At 38.5% G+C, this 24,944-nt stretch overlaps 1 protein-coding gene across 1 annotated transcript in view; it reads right to left on the reverse strand.

Moving 5' to 3' along the window:
• The window catches only part of PRIM2 (DNA primase subunit 2), a 315,579-nt gene that overhangs the window by 37,273 nt on the left and 253,362 nt on the right, over nucleotides 1-24,944 (reverse strand). Inside the window, exons 11-12 of the mRNA XM_003254106.4 lie at nucleotides 8,540-8,666; nucleotides 3,304-3,386 (exon numbers count right to left, since the gene is read on the reverse strand). Coding sequence (XP_003254154.2) covers nucleotides 3,304-3,386; nucleotides 8,540-8,666 — 210 coding nt within the window. The remainder of the gene's footprint in view (nucleotides 1-3,303; nucleotides 3,387-8,539; nucleotides 8,667-24,944) is intronic.

A 24,944-nucleotide genomic window follows, 5' to 3' on the forward strand; every position in this document is an offset into this window, starting at 1 on the left:
TGCCGGCATGCACTATACATCTGTGTTCATCTCAGATAAAAGGTTACAATGCAGGTCTAAAGGGTAATGTGAAAATTACTAACCAGCTCCAGCTAAGTAAGGGGTATACTTATGGATCAAGGGCAAACGGAGAAATACAGTGGAGTCAAAAGCAAAGAGTATACAAACGTGGTCATTACTATTAACTATAAACATTAATTTTCTTGAGATAATGTTAGTATATTAAGATTATTTTTTTAAAGGTGATTCTTTATGACTGCTAAAAAACACCTCTAATTTCTTCTAGATTCCCTATCACATTTGTTGGTGGTAGTTTCTAACCTTTTCTATAACCAGAATATCATTCATAACCCCTTTACTCTCCAGCTGATGACCTTACTTTATTTACAAGGAAGAATAAGACCAGTTGATACACTCCATCAACTTCCTTTGCTGTGTCTTAACTATTTCCTCTATGCTCCCACATTGCTGAGGGGTACGCCTTTCTCTGTCACCATCCTTTGGTTCAAGCACATATCATCCTTCCTCCAGTAAGTAACTTTTTCACTTGAGTCTTTGAGTTCCTATTTGCCTCTCTCTGCATACCACCATGCACACTCTAGGATCCACCTCATACCTAAATATGCCCATTCACTCTTCCAACATTTTTAAAGCACCTAACAAGTGTAACTCATTGGATTACTATGAGACAGAAAGTTAAGTAAAAATCCAGTCCTCCTTTCAGGAAACTCACAAACTATTGGGAAAGATGAACAGGTAAACAAATAATTACAACCAAGTGTAACAAATGTTAAGAGCAAAGGCACATACAATCCAGTCATGGTATAAAAGAAAGAGAACTTAATTCTGCTTGGTTAGAGAGATATTTTCTTTCTTTTATATCTTCATCAAGCCCACCCTCTCTGACAGTTCTTTCTTCTCCTCTTCCTACAGATAGGCTCAGGTCTTAAACCCAGAAATGAACAATCCCATGATGTTTAAGCCAATACCACTCTAGCATCCCCTTTACTAGCACTTTTCTTTTTTTTTCTTGAGGCAGGGTCTCACTCCATTGCCAATGCTGGAGTGCAGTGGCATGATCACGGCTCCCTGGAGCCTCAACTTCTTGGGCTCAGGTGATTCTTCCACCTCTGCCTCCTGAGTAGCTAAGGCTACAGTTGCACACCACCACACCTGCTAATTTTTAGTACAGACAGGTTTTTGCCATGTTTCCCAGGCTGGTCTTGAATGCCTGGGTTCAGCAATCTGCCTGCCTCAGCCTCCCTACTAAGTGCTAGCATTATAGGTACAAGCCACTGCACCTGGCCTGACACATTTTTTGAAAAGGTTATTTACTATCTTTCATTAATTTTTTAAGCAAGTATGATCTTGCTTTTGGTTTCCACCATTTTACTGACACCTCACCAAAGTCAAACTCAAATAATCCTCTCAACATATCCAACCACCTTTTCTCAGTTCTCTTCATGAAAAAAATCTCTGCTACAAGGGACTTGGTGGAACTTATTCTCTTCTCAAAATTTTCTGCTTGACTTTTGTGATACTTCACTACCCTAATGTATTTTCTCCCTCTCTCCCCATTTCTGTTCAGTCTTCATTGATCCCACCTCCTTTTAATGCTTGACAAAGAGAAAGATTAGCCAAGATTACATTTTCAAACACAGCTTTTGACTCCCTACCTCTTCTCTGCCTCCAGCAAACTCATGATAATAAGCTCTAAAGTAGAGTGGAGTTCAGCAAAAAAATAAAAAATCTTAAGAGTCAGAAAGCCTGGCTTCAATTTTTGGTTCTACCACTGACTTCCTACCTATGCCCCATGGCATGTCACATCCTAGGACTCCAAAAAAGAGAATGGCTTTCTACCTATGCGACAATTCTAACTGAAAAGACCATCAGATTTCTGGTCCTAAATTATCTAATGCCCCAAGTCCACATTAATACCATTTAAATGCAGACATAATATGTTAACATAGATACGTTAAGAACTTGTATTGTTTTCAAAAAGGTGATCCTTTATAATTGCTAAAAAAAAAAAAAAGCCACTAATTCTTTATTTCTAGATTCCTTATCAAATATGTTAGCAGCAGTTTGTAACCACTAAAATTAAGTCCCTCAAACCGAAACCAACTATACTCCCTTTAAGTTACCTATTAGTATTTATGTATTGGTGCCACCATTATCCTAAGCTTGAAATCTTAATACACCTTATAGTCTTTCATTTGTGCATTCTCTCTCCCCAATTCCCAACCTTCGTGCAAGGCCTAATTCAAAGGGCATCTCTTCCATAAAGGGTTCCTTGACCTCTTCAGCTGGTTATAGTCTTTCCCTCATCAGAAGACCCAAGACAGTCTATGTGTACCTCTCATGACACTTGGTTTATGTTTTTGTTTTTTCAGACACTGGTTTTGTGGGAGCAGGATTTATATCTGATTCTTCCTTGCATACTCTATGGCACCTTGAACACTGCTTTGCTCAAAGTACTAAAAAACTATGTAAGATTTGTTATCTGAACTTTGGACACAGAAGCAGCTGTAAAGTTGTCTAGAGTAACAATTTTCTTTAAATAAAAATAACAATTTAAAGATGTATGATGATTTAGATGTTCTAACTCTAAAATATATAATATTCTTCTTCAGCTAAGGAAGCAGAAGCTCTTCCCCTATTCCTTCAAAATTCCAGTCAACATGAAAGCACACTATAGAAAATAGTCTTTGCTATGTCACAGTATTAATTTTTTAAAGGTAGACTCACTAAAAAATGTACTCTTTAACATTTGGTTTTACAATCTGAGCATTTCCATTGTTCATAAGACCAAGTATTTTGACAAACTATTTGATCTACCATCAGAAGTGTAGCTTAAACACAGAAATAACTGATGCCTATCAGAACATTCAACCAGTATGTACTACATTATCATCTGCTCAGAAAACAATTTCCCAAAATGAAATATGCTGTCATTAATTTTCAGCTTCATTAATAAGCTTCCATGCATTGCTCAACAATTTTATTCTTAAAGATGTAGTCCTCAATTGAGATAGTAAAACAAACTGAGGTTGGGGGGAAGGTTTCCAGCTTCCTTTACGACTAGGAAAAATAAAAATGCAGCTTAGCAGACAGAAGAACTAGAATTTTCCAAGAGTCTAAACCAGATAAGTCAAGGTTTTAACCTAATCCATCTTGAAGATAAGATGTCTGGTGTGAGGCCTGACAAGTAGTACATAGCATCACTGCAAGAACATTAAATAAAACCCAGAGATCTGTCTGAGGCCTCGTTACTGCAGATGCAGAGAGAAGAATATGACCTACCTGGCTTATCCCTCCAGGAGAGATCTTGTATGACTGCAACTTTTGCTTCAGCAGCTCTGGATCACTGTGACGGAATGGGCAACCTGACAACAAAAAATAAGCCAGCACACAAACAAGGTTATTTACCCACAACTTAGTACAATACCACACTCGAGAGACCATCTAAGCTCCCCTTAATTGTCTAACAGCTTATTAATAAAAAAGATAATTGCCCATGGGTGCAATTGCTTTCCTCTTTTTATCTAAATGCTTACTTAGCTGTATGGTTATCAGGGCACTCCAGGCTCAAGAGTTACAGAAAACATTGCAGCATTCTCAGGCTAAGATGTCCCTTCAACAGGAAGAGGGAAAACAGCTTTAATTACGCTCCTTGCTAACGGGCACAAATAATCACAAAATAGCTGCATAATAGCTTATTTTAAAACTTTATACAATCTTCTTATATTCTAGTCTAAAAATTATATAAAAGGCATATGAGAGAAGGAAGATAGATAAACAAAATGAAAAACATGCAAACTCTGATAAAGAAAAAAATTCAACATCATTTTCAAATGTAAATTATATGCCTATTTCCTAAAGCATAGAATCTATGAAAATGTAAAAGAATCATGGATGGAAATGAGATGAAAAAATAAACTATTTCATAGAAAAACAACTTATGGTGGATATGTGTCATCTCTATATTATTTCATGAAAAAAATGAAAGATAGACCACTAGAAATATTCACATAAATAAGAATACAGAAGAATTTGAAATATAAAGGCTGTTTTAGGACAAAATCTAGAAAATTTTAGATATTTTAATAAACTGCAATGGTAAGTCAAAATACTTATTAAAAATTTAATACAGAAAAGTCTTATTTTTTTCAGTCATACAGATGATAGATTTGTAAGTTAATAAGAAATAATTGTGCATTTTTCACAAATTAGAAAATCTAGAGGAAATGACCAAGTTCCAGGAAACACACAACCTTCCGAGACTGAAGCAGAAAGAAAGTGAAAATCTGAACAGACCAATAATGAGGTCTGAAATTGAATCTGGAAAAAAAACCTATCAACCAGAAAAAGCCCTGGACCAGGTAGATTCACAGCCAAATTCTACCAGATGTACAAAGAATTGGTACCAATCCTACCAAAACTATTCCAAAAAACTGAGGAGGGGGGACTCCCCCCATTAACTCAATTTATGAAGCCAGCATCACCCTGATACCAAAATCTGGCTGAGACACAATGAAAAAAAAGAAAACTTCTGGCCAATATCTCTGATGACCACAGAATCAAAAATCCTCAACAAAATACCAGCAAACTGAATCCAGCAGCACATCAAAAAGCTAATTCACCATGATCAAATAGGCTTTATTTCTGGGATGCAAGTCTGACTCAACATATGCAAATCAATAAAAGTGATTCACCACATAAACAGAATTAAAAACAAAAACCACATTATCTCAATAGAAAAAGCTTTCAATAAAATCCAATATCCTGGCCAAGCACGGTGGCTCAAGCCTGTAATCCCAGCACTTTGGAAGGCCGAGGCGGGCAGATCATGAGGTCAGGAGATCAAGACCATCCTGGCTAACACAGTGAAACCCCCTGTCTCTACTAAAAATACAAAAAATTAGCTGGGCATGGCGGCAGGCACCTGTAGTCCCAGCTACTCAGGAGGCTGAGGAAGGAGAATGGCATGAACCCAGAAGGCGGAGCTTGCAGTGAGCCGAGATCACGCCACTGCACTCCAGGCTGGGCAACAGAGTGAGACTCCGTCTCAAAAAAAAAAAAAAAAAAAATCCAATATTCCTTCATGATAAAAACCCTCAAAAAACTAGACACCAAAGGAATATACTTCAAAATAATAAGATCTAAGAGAAACCCACAGCCAACATCATACTGAATGGGCCAAAGCTCAAACCATTCCCCTTGAGAATGGGAACAAGACAAGAATGCCCACTCTCACCACTCTTACTCAAAATATTACTGGGAGTCCTACCCAGAGCAATCAGGCAAAAGAAAGAAATAAAAGCCATCCAAACAGGAAAAGAAGTCAAACTACCTTTCTTTGCTGATGATATGATTCTATACCTAGAAAACCCTAAAGAATGCACCAAAAGGCTCCTGGAATTAATCAATGACTTCAGCAAAGTTTCAGGATACAAAATTAATATACAAAAACCAGTAGCATTTCTTTTTTTTTGAGACAGTCTCACTCTGTCACCCGGTGCAGTGGTGCCATCTCAGCTAACTGCAACCTCTGCCTCCTGAGTAGCTGGAATTACAGGTGCACGCTACCACGCCTGGCTAAGTTTTGTTTTGCTTTTTAATTTTAGTAGAAATGAGGTTTCGCCATGTTGGCCAGGCTGGTCTTGAACTCCTGACCTTAAGTGATCTACCCGTGTTGGCATCCCAAAGTGCTGGGATTACAGGCATGATCCACAACGCCCGGCCTTAAAAATCAGTAGCATTTCTATATACCAATAATGTTCAAGCTGAGAGCCAAATCAAAAACACAATTCTGTTTACAGTAGCCACCAAAAAATAAATAAATAAAATATTTAGGAATATATCTAAGCAAGGAAGTGAAAGGTCTCTACAAGGAGAACTACAAAATGCTGCTGAAAGAAATCAGGGACAACACAAACAGAAAAACATTCCATGCTCATGGATTGGAAGAATCAATATCATTAAAATGGCCATACCACCCTAAGTAATGTACAGATTCAATGCTATTTCTATCAAACTATCAATGTCATTTTTCACAGAATAAGAAAACAACTATTCTAAAATTCATATGGAACTAAAAAAGAGCCTAAATGACCAAAGCAATCCTAAGCAATAGGAACAAAGCCAGAAGCATCACTCTACCTAACTCCAAACTATACTATAAGGCTATTGTAACCAAAACAGTATGGTACTGGTACAAAAACAGACACAGACTAATGAAACAGAATAGAATCAGAAATAAGACAGCATGCCTACAACTATCTGACCTTCAACAAAGCCAATAAAAATAGGCAATGGAGAAAGGACTCCCTATTCAATAAATGTGTTGGAATAACCAGCTAGCAGAGACGTGAAAATTCTAAGAATAAAAAAGAAATGCTAGTGATCGAAAACACTGTAACAGAAATGAAGAATGTCTTCAATGGGTTCATCAGTAGACTGGACATGACTGGGGAAAATCCTTGGATCTTGTGGATATGACGAATAGAAACTTCTGAAACTAAAAAGCAAAGAGAAAAAAGACAAAAACAAAACATAATACCTAAGAACTGTGGGACAACTATAAAAGGTATAACATGTGTGTAAATGAAATCCCAAAAGGTGAAAAAAGAGAGAAAAGAACAGAAGCACATATGGGGAGAAAACATTTGCAAAAGACAAATCTGATAAAGTACTGTTAGGCAAAATACACAATGAACTCTTGTAAACTATGGGCTTTGGATGATAAGGATTTGTCAATGTAGGTTCATCAATTGTAACACATGTACCAGTGTGGTGTGGGATACTGACAGCAAGGGAGGTTGTGTGTGTGTTGGGGCGTGGAGGTATATGAGAACTCTGAACTTCCCACACGATTTTGCTGTGAACCTAAAAGAGCTCTTAAAAAATTAAGTTTATTACTTTTTAAAAAAGGAATAAGTAAATGTTTCCAACAAATAATGAGTCCATTGAGTGCTAAGTATAATATTTCTTGACTGACGGAGTTGAACTTAGAAACAAAATAATAACATAAAGCACTGGGATAACAAGATACGACTTAACAGAAATAAAGTTTTGCATTTAAGCTAATGAAAACCAACAATTAAGAGACAAATGCTAGAACCTGGAAATTTGCAGACAAATCCCTGGGAGTTTTACTTGGCCACAAGCTTAATCATAAGTTGACTGCCTGGTATGGCTGCTAGGCTAAAAAAAGCTTCAGGCTTCCTCAACAGAAGTACCTGGACCCATGGTTTTCAAACTTTAGAAGACATAAAACTCACCCAGTGTACTTGCAAACAAAGTCTGATTTTATATGACTGAGGGTGCACCCTGAGAATCTGCATTTCTAAAAAAGCACCTCAAGGGACTCTGACATAAGTAATAAAAACCACTCAATATATATTACCAGGCCGGGTGTGATGGCTTAGGCCTGTAATCCCAGCACTTTGGGAGGCCACGGTGGGCAGATCACCCAAGGCCCACCAGCCTGGCCAGATAGGTGAAACCCCGTCTCTACTAAAAATACAAAAAATTACCCAGGCAGGGTGGCAGGTGCCTGTAATCCTAGCTACTCAGGAGGTTGAGGCAGGAGAATTGCTTGAACCTGGGAGCAGAGACTGCAGTGAGCTGAGATCGTGCCACTGCACTCCAGCCTGGGCAACAAGAGCAAAACACTGCCTCAAAAAAAAAAAAAATCTATGTCTATATATAGATCTATCTTATCTGTCTATCTATATAACTAGTGCTGGCCACTTCTTTATCTACTAACTAATGAATGTATAGGCATTTTTTAATGATTTGGACACAAAGAATGTCTTTCTAAAAATATTGTTTATGATTATTTGATCTTTAGCAGCCCGAAAGTGTGCGGTCTTTTAAAAAGTGTTTAAGATTCTAAAACAAAAAGAAGTTTTGATACATACTGTAGTAAGCTTTGATAATCCAGAAAATTTACTGATATGAACTATTAAATCATTCTTGGACATAACAGACAAATGAGATGTTTTGTTTTTCTTTTTAAATAACTCAGGCAAACTGATAGTTATGGCAGATATCATGACACGTTAAATTGCCCACTTAATCTTTGTTGGTTAATCAGATGATGGTAATAAGAAAAAAACTCCACACTTTTCCTTAGTAGTTAGCCTTTGGAAAATTAATGAATCTACTATTCCAAACTTAGAATATTCTAATTTTAAAAAGCTTTGTAAAACTTACATCAGCCCTCTAAGACACTCGCAGAACACTGCAGAAGATGAGGGAGACAGAGAACAGTAGGAAGGAGGAAAGTCAGAACTGAAAAGCCTAATCCAGCACAAACTGAAGTGCAGCTGAATGAATTTCTCTTGCCTGACCTAGTTCAGTAATAAGACAAATTGTTCTAAGAGTAACAGAGCTCTAGCTTGACAGTGACGACTGACATAAGCTACAAACTAGGTCCTGACAGGAATGCAAAAAGCCACAACATTGTTTCCGTGTTTCCAACAGAGCTCTTGGATTTCTGTACTTGGCCAACATATCCAGTGGAGGCACTTACCATGATAATCCCCTTGGCCTGGTGGATTGGATAGAATAATCTTTAGGCAACTGAAAGGTGTGTAGTCTGTCCGCTTGCCTTCCTTTCCAAAGCTATGGCGGATGTTGTAAGAGTAGCCTTTATCAAACTGATTGGGAGGAAATGGAAAAAGAGACAAAGTCAGCCAATAATTATACTAGTGAGGTCAGCAACACAAGCTAGAATCAAAGAGTGCAAAGCGATATTTTCTAGAATAAATTCAGCATTCACAGGCAGATGTACATTCATGCCATATATGTTATTTAGGTCCTTTATGATACAAATAATTTCTTTTTTAAAAAAAGGTACAAAACTTACAGAAAACAAATTTATCAGGTAGAAGACAGCTAATGTTACCTATACATTTAAAAATAAAGAAAATCTTTTCCTGAGAAGAATAATCGATTTGCCCTTCTTAGTTTGATTCCAAAGATTATAGTAGAAGAAAATCAGTTTAGCCTCTTTTCTATCCACCTTCCCCTAATTCTCCCTGAATTCCCATATCTACCCATTCTACTTCCTAAATGCCTATTAAAATAGTTAATCCTAGGCCAGGTGCAGTGGCTCATGCCTGTAATCCCAGCACTTTAGAAGGCTAAGACAAGAGGATCGCTTGAGTCCAGGAGTTCAAGACCAGCCTGGGCAACATAGTGAGACCCATCTCTACAAAAAAATTAAGTATTAGCTGTGTGTGGTGGCATGCACCTGTGGTCTCAGCTACTCAGGAGCCTGAGGCAGAATTATCACTTGGGCTGGGGAGTTGAGGCTGCAGTGAGCCATGATTGTGCCACTGTACTTCAGCCTGGGCGACATAGTGAGACCTGGTCTCAAAATATAATAACAATAATAATAATAATAATAATAATCCCTGCCTCTAGATTTCCACTATACAAAGTAGTCAGCAAATGTTTAATGAATGAAGTACTACAACTGCCTCCTACCCAGAATCCTTGCCTCCATGTTCATAAAACAAGCTAATGGGACAGAAGGGACTTTGAATTGGGTCAGACAGGAGAACAAAAGGAACCAGCATATAATGAAAAGTGACCAGGTGCCAGGCATTTTGCTAGGAGCTTTTAAAAGTGTAATCCCATTTAATCATTTAGATAATCACAACTCCTCTATGATGCTACAGCTGAGAAAACTGAATTTCAAAGAAGGAAGCAATGTGATGTCCGACAGTTATTAAATGGTAGACATGTACAGACAAGTCTGATTCCAAAGCCGACGTTCTTTCCATAATACCACACTTCCTTAGTCATAAGAAATAACAAGATATTTAAAAGTAATAGCTTCCAGTTAAATCTTTTTAGGACATAACTTCTCTCTTTCAGACTCTATTTTAAATGACACTTCATTTTTGTGGTTCAAAATCAGAAGTAATCTCTTCTTCCTACATATTTCAATAGCATTTTACCTATACTTATACCTATACCTCTCTAATAGATTTATCTTCATAACATATTTGATTTTTATAGCAGTTTACTTCTTTTATGACACATTATCATGCTATTTTCTATTAATCACACATTCACATAGGTGATTAGTTCCTCCAGGACAATAAACTCCTTGAGGTAAGATCTGTCTATTGGATCTTTGCACCCACCTCAGTACCAGCATGCATGAAGAAAAAAATGTGAAGTACTCCTTGGTCTACTATAGCATTAGGAAGGCTATCATCCCATTATTCTGCTTCCATTAAATGTTTTCCAATGCCTGATGGTTAGTGACTTTTTAAATTTAATTTTTAATTTTTTTTAGAGACAGAATATTGCTCTGTTGCCCTGACTGGAGTGCAATGCCACGATCATAGCTCACTGTAACCTCAAACTCCTGGGCTCAAGTGATCTTCCCACCTCAGCCTCCTGGGTGACTAGGACTACAGGTGTGCGTCACCAGACAGGGTCTTGCTATGTTGCCCAGGCTGGTCTCAAACTCCTGGGCTCAAGCAATCCTCCCACCTTGGCCTCCTAAAGCCTTGGGATTGCAGATGTGAGCCACTATGCCGGGCCCTTGGTTGATGATTTTCTAATTCCACTACTAGGTGACACTCATCTGGCATAACAACCCATACCCCATTGGTCAACCAAAAGCAGACAATGTACCTTTGACAAGATATCTGGCAAGAGCAAATATTCAATACTGGTGGAATCTTGGACAAAGATCTAACTTTCCTGGGAAAGAGGTAGGGGTTAGGGTGGTGTCCCATGTTAAGTGGTCATTTGGGCAAAAACTACAAACCTAAAACCAAGTTTCTAAAATGAATTTTAGAGTATGGCAAATGACTGATTTAGTCAAAAATTTATCTTCTACTCTGAAAAAAATACAAGTTTGTTTAAAAGACAAACTTTGCCACTTTTATACTGGAGCACAATCTTGAACTACCACTCAGGGATCTCTCAAGGATGTCACAAGCAGAATTATCAGAAGCTGTGAGGGGCTGTGGAGCACATCAAATGTTCCTACATGATACTTAAGCAACACTTGTTAAATAGTGAGAAGCCAGATTGCCCAAATGACAAGTCATTTTCAAAGGGCAACATCTTCAAGGTTCTCAGTCTAATAATTAGAGTGAAATGGCTACAAAGAGCTTATAGTTCTTACTGCTATGATTCTTTAACTTATAAGATGGATACTGTAGAAAGCTTAGAGAATGATTACCTGGCGATTTTTCATACACGAAAGTATCATGTAGATAGAAATAAAAATAAAACAGATTGTTAATTTAGCCATTCTAGTGGGTAGGCAGTGGTATCTCACTTTGCATTTCCCTGATGACTAATGATCACGAGCACTTTTTCATGTGCTTTTTGACCAGTGATATTCCTTATTTTATGAAATGTCTGTTCAAATCTTTTGCCCATTTAAAAACGTTGACTGCCTTCTTTTAATTATTCCATAATTGAATAATTCTTTATATATTCTGGACACAAGCCCTTTGTCAAATATAGTTGTAACAAAGGCTTGTCTACTTGATGTTATCTTCTGATGAGCAGGTGTTTTTATTTTTGATGAAGTCCAATTTATCAACTTTTTAATGGTAGTGCTATGTGTGTCCTAAGATAAATTGTAAAGATATTTTTATGTTGTCCTTTAGAAATTGTAATGTTTTAGCTTTTAAGTCTAGGTCCTGATTCATCTCAAGTTAATTTCTGTCAGTGGCATATGGTAGGAATCAAAGTTCTTTTTTATTCTGCATGTGGAAAAACACCTTTCCCAACACCATATGTTGAAGACACTTTCTTTTTCCCATTAAATCACTTCGGCATCCTTATCGAATTTGACCACATATGTGCAGTTCTATTTTTGGAACTGGATCTGACTGGATCAGATCCAATTGGATCCCATTGATCTATACGTCTGTCCTTTTGCCAATAACACATTGTCTTGATTACAACAGCGTTAGAGTAACTTTCAGAGATAAGTAAGTCCTACTTTGCTCATTTTCAAGATTATTTTGGCTATTCTACATCCTTGCATTTCCATATAAATTTTAGAATCGGCTTGCCGATTTCTTTTAAAAAGAGAATGCTGAAATTTTTAACAATCAGTAGTTTATGTCTCCACAACTGCTATCTGTCCACAAGTAACCAATAACCAGGAAAACAAATAGCATTTCAACGAAAAGAAAACTTTCAAGAAAGAAGAAAAGCTTTCATCATTAATTTCACTGGTGAAAACAAGGACATTAACATTTCCAGCAAACATTTTATAAACAACTTCTGTTTGTTTCTTTAGTCACAAACATGAACTATAATCTTTTTTGTGAAAACTTTTAGGTAGGAATTGAATTTAATTAGATACAAGATTTCAGTATGTTCATCACAAAATGGGGAAAGAACATTTTGGTAAGCTATTCTGTTAAAATAATGGAAAGCTAATCTCTCTAAAAGAGAAAAGCTAAAAGTATTAACTTCCCTCTTCTTTCCAATTCATTTACTGCTTTTGTATACATATGTCTAAAATTTGGACCCTTCCAACCCTACTGGAAACAAGAAAAAAATAAAAATAAACGAAATTTGGATCTTACTAAGCTTTCAAACTATCCATGTATTTATCAAACAAATTGTCATCTCTGGTTTTCAAATTTACAAATTCAAGAAATACTGTACAGAGACTGTATTTCCTTGGAGATATTTTTTAGCAAATACTTTCTAGGTCTTCATATCCATGACTCAAAGGAAAACCTCTAAGCATTCGACATGAAAAGAGGCAGGAAGGCCGGGCACGGTGGCTCACGCCTATAATCCCAGTACTTTGGGAGGCCGAGGCGGGTGATCACCTGAGGTCAGGAGTGTGAGACCAGCCTGGCCAACATGGTGAAACCCCATCTCTACTAATAATACAAAAATTAGCTGGGTGTGGTGGTGCATGCCTGTAATCCCAGCTACTCAGGAGGCTGAGGCAGGAGAATCACTTGAACCCAGGAGACAGAGGTTGCAGTGAGCCAAGATTGTGCCATTGCACTCCAGCCTGGGCGACAAGAGCAAAACTCCGTCTCAAAAAAAAAAAAAAAAAAGAGGTAGGAAGAAGTAAATAGAAAACATATGTTTCTGTCTAGGCTCTTCCCTCCCACTCCATTCATTCAGTGTGGGGAAAGGCCAGAAAGTCAAGACAGGTCTGAAAGTGGGTAAGTGGCAGTTTGCAACCTTCCAAATTGGTCCAGACATCCCAGCTGTGGCACTGGCAATACATCAATATGCATTTCTACCAAAGACAGCAGTAAGTTACTTTCAGAGGCATTACGTTAAATGATTGAACTCAAGAAAAACTGTAAAGCAGGCACACCTTTATCCAGTTCCAACCCTGTTCTCAGAGCCTCTTTCACAACTTTGTCTTCTATCCCAGGCCCACCCAGGGTCTAGTGACCTTATTATATCTTTTAAAGTATTTATGCCCAAATCTATTCAGACACTATGGTGTAAACATCTCTTTGCTGAGATGAACAGTGCATGGTCTTCCTTAGAATAAAGTCTTTCCTACAAGGAAAAAAACACAAGACTAAATATTACTCCTATTTTCTTTTCTTTCTTTTTTTTTTTTTTTTTTTGAGACAGTCTCACTTTATTACCCAAGCTGGAGTGCAGTGGTGTGATCTTGGTTCACTGCAACCTCCGCCTCCCAGGTTCAAGCCATTTTCCTGCCTCAGCCTCCTGAGTAGCTGGGATTACAAGTGCCCTGTACCATGCCCAGCTAATGTTTGTATTTTTAGTAGAGACCATGTTGCATATTGGCCAGGCTGGTCTCAAACTCTTAACCTCAGGTGATCCACCCACCTCAGCCTCCCAATGTGCTGAGATTACAGGCGTGAGCCACCACACCTGGCCTACTACTCCTATTTTCAAAGCAACGAAAACTTCATTATGCAAGGTCGACTTGAACAATAAAGTGAGAGTGGTTAAAAAGTATCCTTTAGAGAGAGATCTGTATTCAAAAAGGAACATCTTCTTGACCTAAATGAGGCAAAAGAGCCATGTATATGTGCACAAAAATCAGCATAAGGATATGGCATTTAAAATTTTTTAATCTTTAAATTTATTACACATGCAGGTTTGTTACACAGTTATATTGTGTGAAGCTGTTAGGGTTTTTAATGACCCCGTCACCCAAGTAGTGAACAAAGTACCCAATAGGTAGTTTTTCAACCCTTCTTCTTTTCCCTCTCTCCTGGCTCTAGGTCCTGTCTATTATTCCCATCTTTATGTCCATGCGTACCCAATGTTTAGCTCCTACTTATAAGCGAGAACATGCAGTTTTTGATTTTCTGTTCCTGTGTTAATTCACTTAGGTTAATGACCTCCAGCTGCATCCATGCTGCTGCAAAGGACATGATTTTGTTCTTTTTATGGCTGTGTAGTATTCCTTGGTGTATATGTACCACATTTTTTTTTTTTTTTTTTTTTTTTTTTTTGAGACGGAGTCTCGCTCTGTCGCCCGGGCTGGAGTGCAGTGACACAATCTCGGCTTACTGCAAGCTCCGCCTCCTGGGTTCACGCCATTCTCCTGCCTCAGCCTCTCCGAGTAGCTGGGACTACAGGTGCCCGCCACCATGCCCGGCTAATTTTTGGTATTTTTAGTAGAGACGGGGTTTCACCGTGGTCTCGATCTCCTGACCTCATGATCCGCCCACCTTGGCTTCCCAAAGTGCTGAGATTACAAGCGTGAGCCACCGCGCCCGGCCATGTACCACATTTTCTTTAATTCACCTTTGATGGGTACCTGGGTTGATTTCATGTCTTTGCTATTGTGAATAGTGCTGTGATAAACATAAAAGTGCAGGTGTCTTTTTGGTAGAACAATTTATTTTCCTTTGGGTATACACCTAGTAACGGGATTCCTGGGTGGAATGGTAATTCTATTTTAGTTTGAGAAATCTCCAAACTGGGGATCTCCTCAGGGGCTGAACTGATGTGCATTCTCGCCAGTAGTGTCTAAGGATTCCCTTTTCTCCACCATCTCACCATCATCCATTAATTTTTGGCTTTTTAATGACAGCCAGATACAACATTTCTTCAGGAGGACATTTTAACCTTCTTTTTAGTGGCAGGTGTTTCTTACCTGCAAGAACTTGGAACTCTAATTTACATATTAAAAGAAACAAAGTGAGAGTCTGCTAAACTACAAAGTGACCTCATTATTACTCACCAGTGCCCAGAATTTAGGATACCAAAATCATTAGAAGCAGGTCCTATGAAGATTAGTTATCATAAGTACTAACAGAAACTCAAGCTCGGCATCAGGGTCACACATATAAGTGAACCTGCCAGGAGGAAAAGGGCATGAAACCATCCTATGGCCTTTTCTTAGCACACATTCTTGTGATAATTTTTTTTGACTTATTATGTTGTCTTGAGTCACTACCTTAAAGTCTAATGTATAATTTTAATAACCAGAGTGATGTTATAGGCATTTAATATATGGTGCCCCCCTTTAAATTCTTATGTAACTAAATTACTCAATTACTATCTATTAAACTAAATTTGTAATCAGTCACCTATAGATCCAAATACTTCCCTTTAACTCTTAACTTCAAACACAGTTTAACTCTTAGAGATCATTGGAACATCACACATATTCTAACCAAACAACACACCGAAGGAGATGTGGAGGCCCCAAGGAGTCCAGGAGGCAGTAAATACTAATGGTTGAAGTCAGATACTCAAGTTTAAATATTGTCTCTACTACATGCTAGCTGGGTGACCTTGGACAGTTTACTTAACTTCTTTGCAACAATTCTCTTTTATGTAAAAAAGGAGTTATATCTATCACATAGGGTTGGCTTAGGGATTAAATTAGCTCATTTTCATAAAGTACTTGGTATAGCGTCCTGCACACAGTGATAAAATGCTCTCCTTGACCAAACTTTAGTCAGGCTCTTCTGAATCCTCATTTCAACTAGGCCTTGAGCTTTGGATTTCTGTGTTCCTCTTTACATCTCTTTACATACCCAGTTGTAACAGGAATCTTACAAAGTCAGTTGAGAAAGAACTCCCCAGATATTGAGATCACCCTCAATATCTGATCAAATTCCTCACTGCCACCCTTGGTATCTTATCACCCTGGCCAACCTGTAGCAAGGATCCTGTTAGTTCTGTTTAACCAGAATCCCCTTACCCGTGACGTTTCTTTCCTCAGTAATTTTTCATCCACTGAGCCCCCACCCTGCTCTCCTGTCCATGCTATTTGGAATTAGGAATCCCCACTTGTGCATGCTCTCTATATGGAATTAAGCCCAGTTCTATACTGGAATCCCTTCTTCTATTGCAGCTTTTCCTGAATAAAATCTGTTTTTACCATTTTAACTACTGTCTCTGATTTTTCTTTAACAGTTTTTGGACCATGATTAAGATCTGGATCTGAACCACCATTGGACCCTTGGACACAATAACCAATCTCTCAGCACACACCAAGACTGTCTTCAGTCTGCTTGCATTTTGGGTATCTGGTGGTGAATGACTCCAACATCCAGTGCTCCAGATAAATGTCCATAGAATCACAGTGAGGACAGATTTTGAATAACATTCTGATTACATTGTCTGAAGCTGGATTAGAGGCCCAGACTTTGTTTGAAAGGCATCTACTCAGCTAGAAGTCTTTCTTTCTGGGGCTCACTGTGTCAAGTAGACATTCACTGCCTGACGCATGAGCCTGGCTCTTGGCTGGAAAATTCTTCCTGGATCTTTGTCTCCTGGGATGGAGACTTTTCCTGGCTCTTTGTTTCCAGTGGCGATCCACTCCCCAATGCCTGGGCTGGAATTTTTTCCTACTCTTTATGAGGCCTCTCTCTTCTGTCTGTTTCATCCTGCTTCTCCCATGGGAACTTCTCAATTGAAACCTCACCTTATCAAACTCCTGCTTTGCCACTATAGTTCTAATACTGTCTGCTTGCTTTCTCACTGGCAAAGCCTTACCAAAAACTCTCAGCTATGGTGGGGCTCCTGGTATATCCCTAAATTAGTCCATCTAAAAAGAGCCCTAGAGCAAAAAGGAACAAAGCTTTTGGATGCACAGTGGTCTGCTTATCTCACTTGGTATTAAGAAGCCAAAAACAGCTAAATAATTCAAATCTCAGTCAAACTACTGAGGCTCTTCCACACTGTCTTTAGAAAAATTTTTCGGACTCAGTAAAGTTCCTAGAGCTCTCAACAGCACCTCCATATTCCCCTCCCAGCTTTCCTTTATAGCCTCCTCTCCCAAAATCTCTTCCACCATCTGCCCCCTCCTCCAGTCCCTCACCTCCCTGTAACCAAAAGCTTCACTGGCCTCCATGTCCTTCAGATGAAGCCCAGGATCAGCCAGCACCTGTTCCCAAGTGAGGCTAACAGAAGAGAGAACATTTAAACCTTGGTCTAGGTCTGAATTGCACCCTATCACCAAATACTTTCCTGACCACAGAAAGGAAAGGGAAAGGTTTGTTGAATAATTTAGAATCATTCTAGGTGCACACTCTCTGGGATTCCCTGATTTAAATCAACTTATCTGCCTGTTGGTTGGGCCTGGAAATGCCTCCCTTTGCTTTGAAAAAGCTAAATGGACCACTATTTCTGATGAACCTCAGTTCCTTCCTTGGGCTCACTCAAGGGTCTCAGGCTACCCCTGATACCCCAAGGGAAGTAGGAAATTACTAGAAGCCATCCGTCAAATCTCTCCCATTGAAATTGACTGGTCACATATCTAACATTGTAAATAACAAACTGATGAAACTGTGGCTGTCACCATCAATTAAAGACAACATGGAAAGACAATTCAGGGGTGGAACTGACTTTCCAAACAGCCTCTGCTCAGGCCATGCAATCTTTGTAAGTAGTTTCAGGCCAGACCTCCATGACACATTACAGAAAAATAATATTAATTAACAAAATGTATACACGTCTAGGCTCCAGACATTAGCCCAATAATATGAAAATAGTGTTTCAAAAACATTGGAAAATACACAATACAAGCTTGTGGCATTGCAGTTAAAACAACTGGAAAAACCTGAAATTTTTAACTCACAGCAAGCTCCACAATGGAAGGCTCCCATTGATCTCAACAATGTGCTGATATCATGAGGAAAAAAGACACTGGGCCTGGAATTGCCCAGTGCTCAAGAGGAGGGAAAAACCCAAGTCCCCCTCCTCACCACAGAATTGTCTATTTTCCTCCAGAGAAGCAAATGTCCCAATGCCCTCAACTACTACTAAACTTGCATGAAGAAATAATGCTACAAGTTAAAGAGCCTCCATGTCTCTCATCAATAACAGGACAACACATTCTACCCTCAACACAACCTCATTTCCTGCCCCCTTCTCCAGAATCACCAAAGTTTACCATTGGTGGGTTTTGATGCTTTGCCCCCAGCTCATCCTCATCTCTATGGGACCTCTTAAAGGTCAACATAATTTTCTACTCAGCTGCACTACCCCAGTAAACTTGTGTGGAAGGTATCTTCTCATGGATGGAGGTACAAAAATTCCTGCTGGACTGCTTCTACCTGCCCCTGAGTCTTCCTCTTCATGTCTATGGCCCCTAATGGTTTTGTCTGACTTCCCCCAAGCAGGGAGTTCCTTTGCACACTTCAACCTATCTACTTAAATAAAGATTTAAGCAAACTATTGAAATTATCTAAGGTATATGCCATACAGAACCCATATAAGGTAGAAACAGATCCTTCCAAGCCTCTCCCCAGGATTCCCCAATATCATTTAAAACCACAAGGACTAGCAGTTGCTCTCCCTGATAATGAGAGGCTTATTAGACATAAGTCCCCACTTCTAATCCATGCATTACTCCCATTTGGCTATTAAAAAGTCAAGTGGGAAAGGACATCAGTTCCTTCCTGGGATCTATCAATTACACCGTCAAATCAAGATTTCCCTTGGTGCCTAATCCTAACACTATCCTGTCCGTTATCTCTTCCAACATGCAATGTTTCATGGTGATTCATTTGTGTTCTGCCCTTTTTTTTTTTTTTTTTTGAGACAGAGTCTCACTCTGTCGCCCAGGCTGGAGTGCAGTGGCTTGATCTCGGCTCACTGCAAGCTCTGCCTCCCGAGTTCACACCGTTCTCCTACCTCAGCCTCCCAAGCAGCTGGGACTACAGGCATCCGCCACCACGCCCGGCTAATTTTTTGTATTTTTAGTAGAGATGGGGTTTCACCATGTTATCCAAGACAGTCTCGATCTCCTGACCTTGTGATCAGCCTGCCTCGGCCTCCCAAAGTGCTGAGATTACAGGCGTGAGCCACCACTCTTGGCTGTGTTCTGCCTTTTATAATATTCTCCTTCATAAAGAATCTCACTACTACTTTGCCTTCACCTAGGAAAATAAACAATACACCTGGACTGTTATGCCCCAACGATTTACTAAGGCCCTACATATTTCTCATGAACCTATTTGATGGACTTAAAATTCCCAGAAGACTCCACTGTAATCCAATATGTAAATGACCTCTTTCTATGCACTTTCAGTTATGACAACTCCCTTTAGGACACTGAATACTTTAAGGTAATGGCAAGAAAAGACCACAAAGTTTCTATAGGAAAAGTTTAATTATTCTGTGTGTTCAATATCTGGGTCATGGTATTTCAGCTGCAGGTAAAATTATCTTCACAGGCAGAGCTTCTACTATTCATCATTTTCCTCTTCCTGAAACAAAATAACTGAGAGGTTTTTGGATCTTGTGGGCTATTGTAGGATGTGGATACCTAACTTCTCATAGACGGATGATTGCCTTTAAGGTTCACAGCCTTCACTATGACTCTTCCTTATCTGAGATTAGTCTTCTCTTACATTTTTCTGTCCCTAAATTTAGGAGCTCCTTGTTCTCCCCCCAGCTCTGCCTTTTCCTTCTCTCTTAGCAAGACTATTCATCCACAGAGCTTTGGTAAGCCTGGTCTGGACTAGTCACCACTTCCCATAACGCCACAGACTGAGGGTACTGTGCTTCCTTTCCTATGGGCACATCTGACATTTCCAAGATTCCTGTGAGAAATCAAAATTCCTATTTTGCCATACCTTCCCTCTCTTCTTCCACCATTTTAAACCAGACAAATACCTATTATGAGAAAAACCTCTGAATATACTCCAGTCTATCCTTGCAAGGGTCATGTCCACTCCCATCATAATTTTACCATCAATTATTTTCTGGGACAAGCATTTGTCATTACAGTTCTCCAGCTGCCATTAAATGCAACATAATGCCCCCAAGCCACTACACGTTCCTGGACATCTCTCACCCGAATGCAAATGTCCCCACTTCCCCTCTCAGCCTAATTTCTCTCACCCAACCCAACCACACACAGACCACCTCCAAAAAGCCTTTCTCAATCATCGAAATGTTTATTCTTTGGTCACCTTCAGCCATCAGATAATTATCTTATGACTCTGGGCTAGTGCCCAGTGATTCTTATTCTTTCTATGGAACTCAAACCTATTAGCCGTTACCAGCCAACTGGAATGGATCTTGCTACCTCTCTAATCTTACTAATCCCTTCATCTATTGATTCCCCACAATTTCTTTCCTTTTTTAAAGTTATCTCTAAAACAATCACCCACTCCCTCCAGTTGACCTCACTCTCACTATGAGAGCAAAAGAGGTATCCAGAACATCATAGGTTCTGTTGTAGGTGATCTTATCTAAGTCAGGTGGTGACTTAGATAGAAAGAACAGCTACACGAACTGGGCATAAGTTCTACCCATGATCTCAAGACATTAAGAAGTCTCAGCAGATGGTTCAGCTGGTCTTTACTGAAAAGGAACTGTACACAAGATGGACTTCGATTGCTGAGAGAAAAGAATAATGCTTTATTTCTTTGAACAAAAGGAGCAACTGACAAGATGCCCTCCTTGGCCAAACTTTAGTCAGTCTCCTTGGAATCCTCTTCTCAATTAGCCTTGACCTATGGTTTCAATTTTGCATAGCACAGTTGTAGTAAGAATCTTGCAGTCAGTTTAGAGAGAACCCCCTACCCTCAGTATCTGTTCACCTTCAATATTTGATCACCCTCGGTATCTAATCAAATTCCACATCCCTGCACTCTCCAATACCCCCCTTGGTATCTCATCACCCAGCCTGTCTTGAGCAAGAATCATTTTAGGTTGGCTTAACCAGAATCTCCCCACTCCTTAAGTTTCTTTCCTCTCCGTAATTTTTCATCCATTAATGCCATCTTGCTCTTTGGCTATAAATCCCCAGTGGTCTATGCTGTATTCAGAATTGAACCCTGTTCTATACTAAGGTCTCTCTTCCCCTGTTACAGTAGTTCCTGAATAAAATCTGTTTTTACCACTTTAACTACTGTAATGTACAGCTCTACTTTTCTTTAAAAAATAGTAAGCACTCAATACTTTGGAGTTACTAACATTAACCAAGGTTGTCAGTTTTACTATTAACTTAGGAAAAGCTATCTTGAGTAGGTCAGACCCGGTGTGTTGTTTAATATTTCTTAAATTACTTATGTTTTGCCTCCAGCTTCTTCATGAGAAAAACCTGCATCTAGTTACTCTAACTCCTCATAGGAGCTTAAAAAAATCAGTTAAGCAATTTGAAGTCTGTAACACAGCTGGAAAACATTGCTTCTGTTACTCTAATTCAGCAAGTTACCTCCTATGGTGTATTAAATATTCCTTTTTCTGCTCTGTAAGAGTTAATTCATTTCTCATCAGTGAGAACTTTTCACAGGCTTGTGAAGCAGCAAGGTGTTACAGAGATAACACAGATTTTGGTTCTAACTCTGCCACCTACTAGCTGAATTATGTTAGGCAATTATAAGTTACTCAGTCTCTTTGTAGACTAAACTGTAAGTATGTATTATATGCTATGATTATTTGTATAAAATTTGTAGAAACTAGTTTGTGCCATTTTTGAAAGGATGAAATTTATAAAATAGTTCATTTTATAATCAAATATATCTCTGAAGACTCCTGGGAGTTCTCCTGAAAAGGTGTTAAAAATTGTAAAAATTTCACCTACTATGAAGGTTCCATCCAAAAAAGCAGGATAAATGTTCTTCATCTTCATTTCTTAATCTCTTCCCCTGAAGCCATGGAGAACATTTTCAGTTCTGGACTCCAGAGTATACAGAATTTCTTTCTCAAATTTCCCGTGGGGCAAGGTCAAGACACAGTTTTAAAATTTTCATTGACCACACTGTTTTCAGAAAATGGAGAGGAAATAGTGAAACGCCAAAAATCCACAGAATAAGTATTAAATAGAATAACTTTATGTAAACTGATGTGGCCACTCATTAAGCAGACCACTTTCAGTGATGTCAATAGATCAAAAGAAAGGTGAGCTGTGTATCAAAGGCTCTGCCATAATCATCAGAGGAAAATGGAGAGCTATCTGTTCTGGAATACTGGAGGTAGGCAGGCTGGTGGGTTTGTTTCATCTTTTTCACTATACCCAAGTAGACTCAGAAAACAAGGTTTGAGGGCTATTTGTCACCTGGGGCTCTGTGATTTGCATCATTCTTACTATATCTATTATATTCAGTTAGATATTTATTAAATATAATTTCTAAATTCCTAATGCGGAATTTAGTACAAATGCACTACTGTCATTAGGAAAAAGAAAAAAAAAACAAAAAAAAAAACCAGGGTAACACTTAGTGATGTTTCAACAACAGTAGCGTACATTTCTACAGATCTTTAGTGTTTAACAAGATGATTCTTCCTGGACTTTTCACTAACTGTAAGGTATGCAAATTAGATATTTATATTTTATAAATGAGAAAACTAAGGTTTCCAGAAGTCAAGTGGATACTTATTTCAGTTATTTAATGGGAAACCTGAAATTAAAATCCTAGTCTTCTACATTCTAGAAAATATTATAAAATTATAAATGGAGATAAGAAATAAACACATATAACCAACTATCAGTTATCCATTCAACTACAGGCTGCTTCCCCACTGTCACTCAGTTGCTTCAAGGGTCATCTGAAAGTCGCACTGAACCACAGTTAAACAAAATGTTTCCGATTCCAATGAAAACCAGAGAAAAGTTATCTACTATCTAAAGAAATAGTAACTCTAACAAGTCACTCATATTATTTATCTAGTTTCTAATTTAACAGAACTTTAGAATAATAAAATATGGCAAACAAAGTTAAAATTCTGAACTAAAAATACTAGTGTTTCAGTATGCTTTCAGACGGCCAGTTTTCTTCACATTCCAACTTCCTACAATTATCAAGTTGAGGACACGACAAGGAACTGAAGTACAAAATCAGAGAAAAGGAAGTATACAAATGGAGAGGAAAGGATATAGAACACGCCATTGCTTATTAAACTAGCAACTTGATCTGGAGCCTTAGGAAATTTAGTTTTCTTACCGGTTAGAATTAGGATTTAAAAGCTGGAACAGGCTTCAGACCTTACCTGGTACAGCCATTATTTGATAGTAAAACAAGGAACAGAGGGTCTAACCCTAAGTTGCAGGGCGAGTTAGAAAAAAAACCTTTCACACCAACATGGCACATGGATACATATGTAACAAACCTGCACATTGTGCACATGTACCCTAAAACCTAAAGTATAATAATAAAAAGAAAAGAAAAAAAACCTTTCTAACAGGCATGGTGGCTCCCAACTGTAATCCCAGCACTTTGGGAGGCTGAGGCAGGAGAACTGCTTGAGTCCAGGAGTTTGAGACCAGCCTGGGCAACATAGTGAGACAAAAAATTTTAAAAATTAGCTAGGCATGTTGCCCCATGCCTGTAGTCCCAGCTACATGGGAGGCTGGTCTGGAAGGCCTTAGACCCCACGTTGCCTAGTTCATGTGCCTCTTGTTCACTTCTTTAAACCCTGTGTGTAGCACAAAACCTAGCAAACTGCAGCTGCTCCGTGAATGTTTACTTGGCTGAACTGTTAGGAATCTTTTTTGGACTGTATGTTCATAGGGTCATCCCTACCAGAGGACTGAAAGCTAATCTTATGACATATTTCTCTGTTAACTTTCAGTGCCAAAAAAAGATTTAGCAAGTAAGTTCCTGCCCCTAAATACTATAACTTAACATACTATGTAAATAGAGGCCTTCAACAGTTCAACCTGGAGGAAATGGTCAGGGGGAGTTCTACGAGAGATAATTTTCATCAGCTATCTGTTCAGACAGGTATGCCTACTATTAACGATATATTAATGATAAAATTCTCACCCTTATTTTAGAAAAATCTGCTTCATTGATATGAATGCCACTGATGTAACAGCAATGAAAATTTATTAAACTTCCAAATATAATTTGCCAAAATTTGAGATAAAAACCACAGACAACCCTTCACTTAGGAAGTAAAACATTTACTAATCACATACTTCTAGCCTAAAAGACTAGATTTAGTAATCCTCAAAAGGTGGTCAATTTAGTCTCTATCTCAGTAGTAGAAAAGGAGCCAACATAAAACAAGTATCACCAGAAAACCACAGGAGTATGCCGAGTGATGCAGAATTTGCTAGTCCAAGATAGTTGGCTCAGCTTTAATAAATGGTCTTTTCACTCCACAGAAACAAGAAAACTGAAAACATCATCCAAGTCTGCAATCACAGACCGCACAAGTTAGCTGATCAGAGCTAATCTAGAGAGAAGCTGCCTTTTCTTCACAGAAACAAGAATTATGATTTTTAAACATGTTTTGAGGAATTAAATGCAAATTTATTTCACTTTTACTAGATTAGTTTTACCCTATGTACTTATTTTCCCGGATTTATTTTCTGTCCCCACCTCTCTTTTTCTTTTTCTTTTTTTTTTTCTCCATAGTTGTTTTTCTAGAACTCATTATCTGGCCACTTTACTCAACAGTGAATATTTTCAAGTATTGACTATTTTGATAGAATTTTTTAAATCTAACTTGATCATCAAAAAGATGTCTAAAGATACTACAGATGGGGTTCAAAACATGCTATCCCAAAA

The sequence above is a fragment of the Nomascus leucogenys genome, chromosome 22a, assembly GCF_006542625.1.
Source record: "Nomascus leucogenys isolate Asia chromosome 22a, Asia_NLE_v1, whole genome shotgun sequence".
Taxonomy (NCBI): Eukaryota; Metazoa; Chordata; class Mammalia; order Primates; family Hylobatidae; genus Nomascus; species Nomascus leucogenys.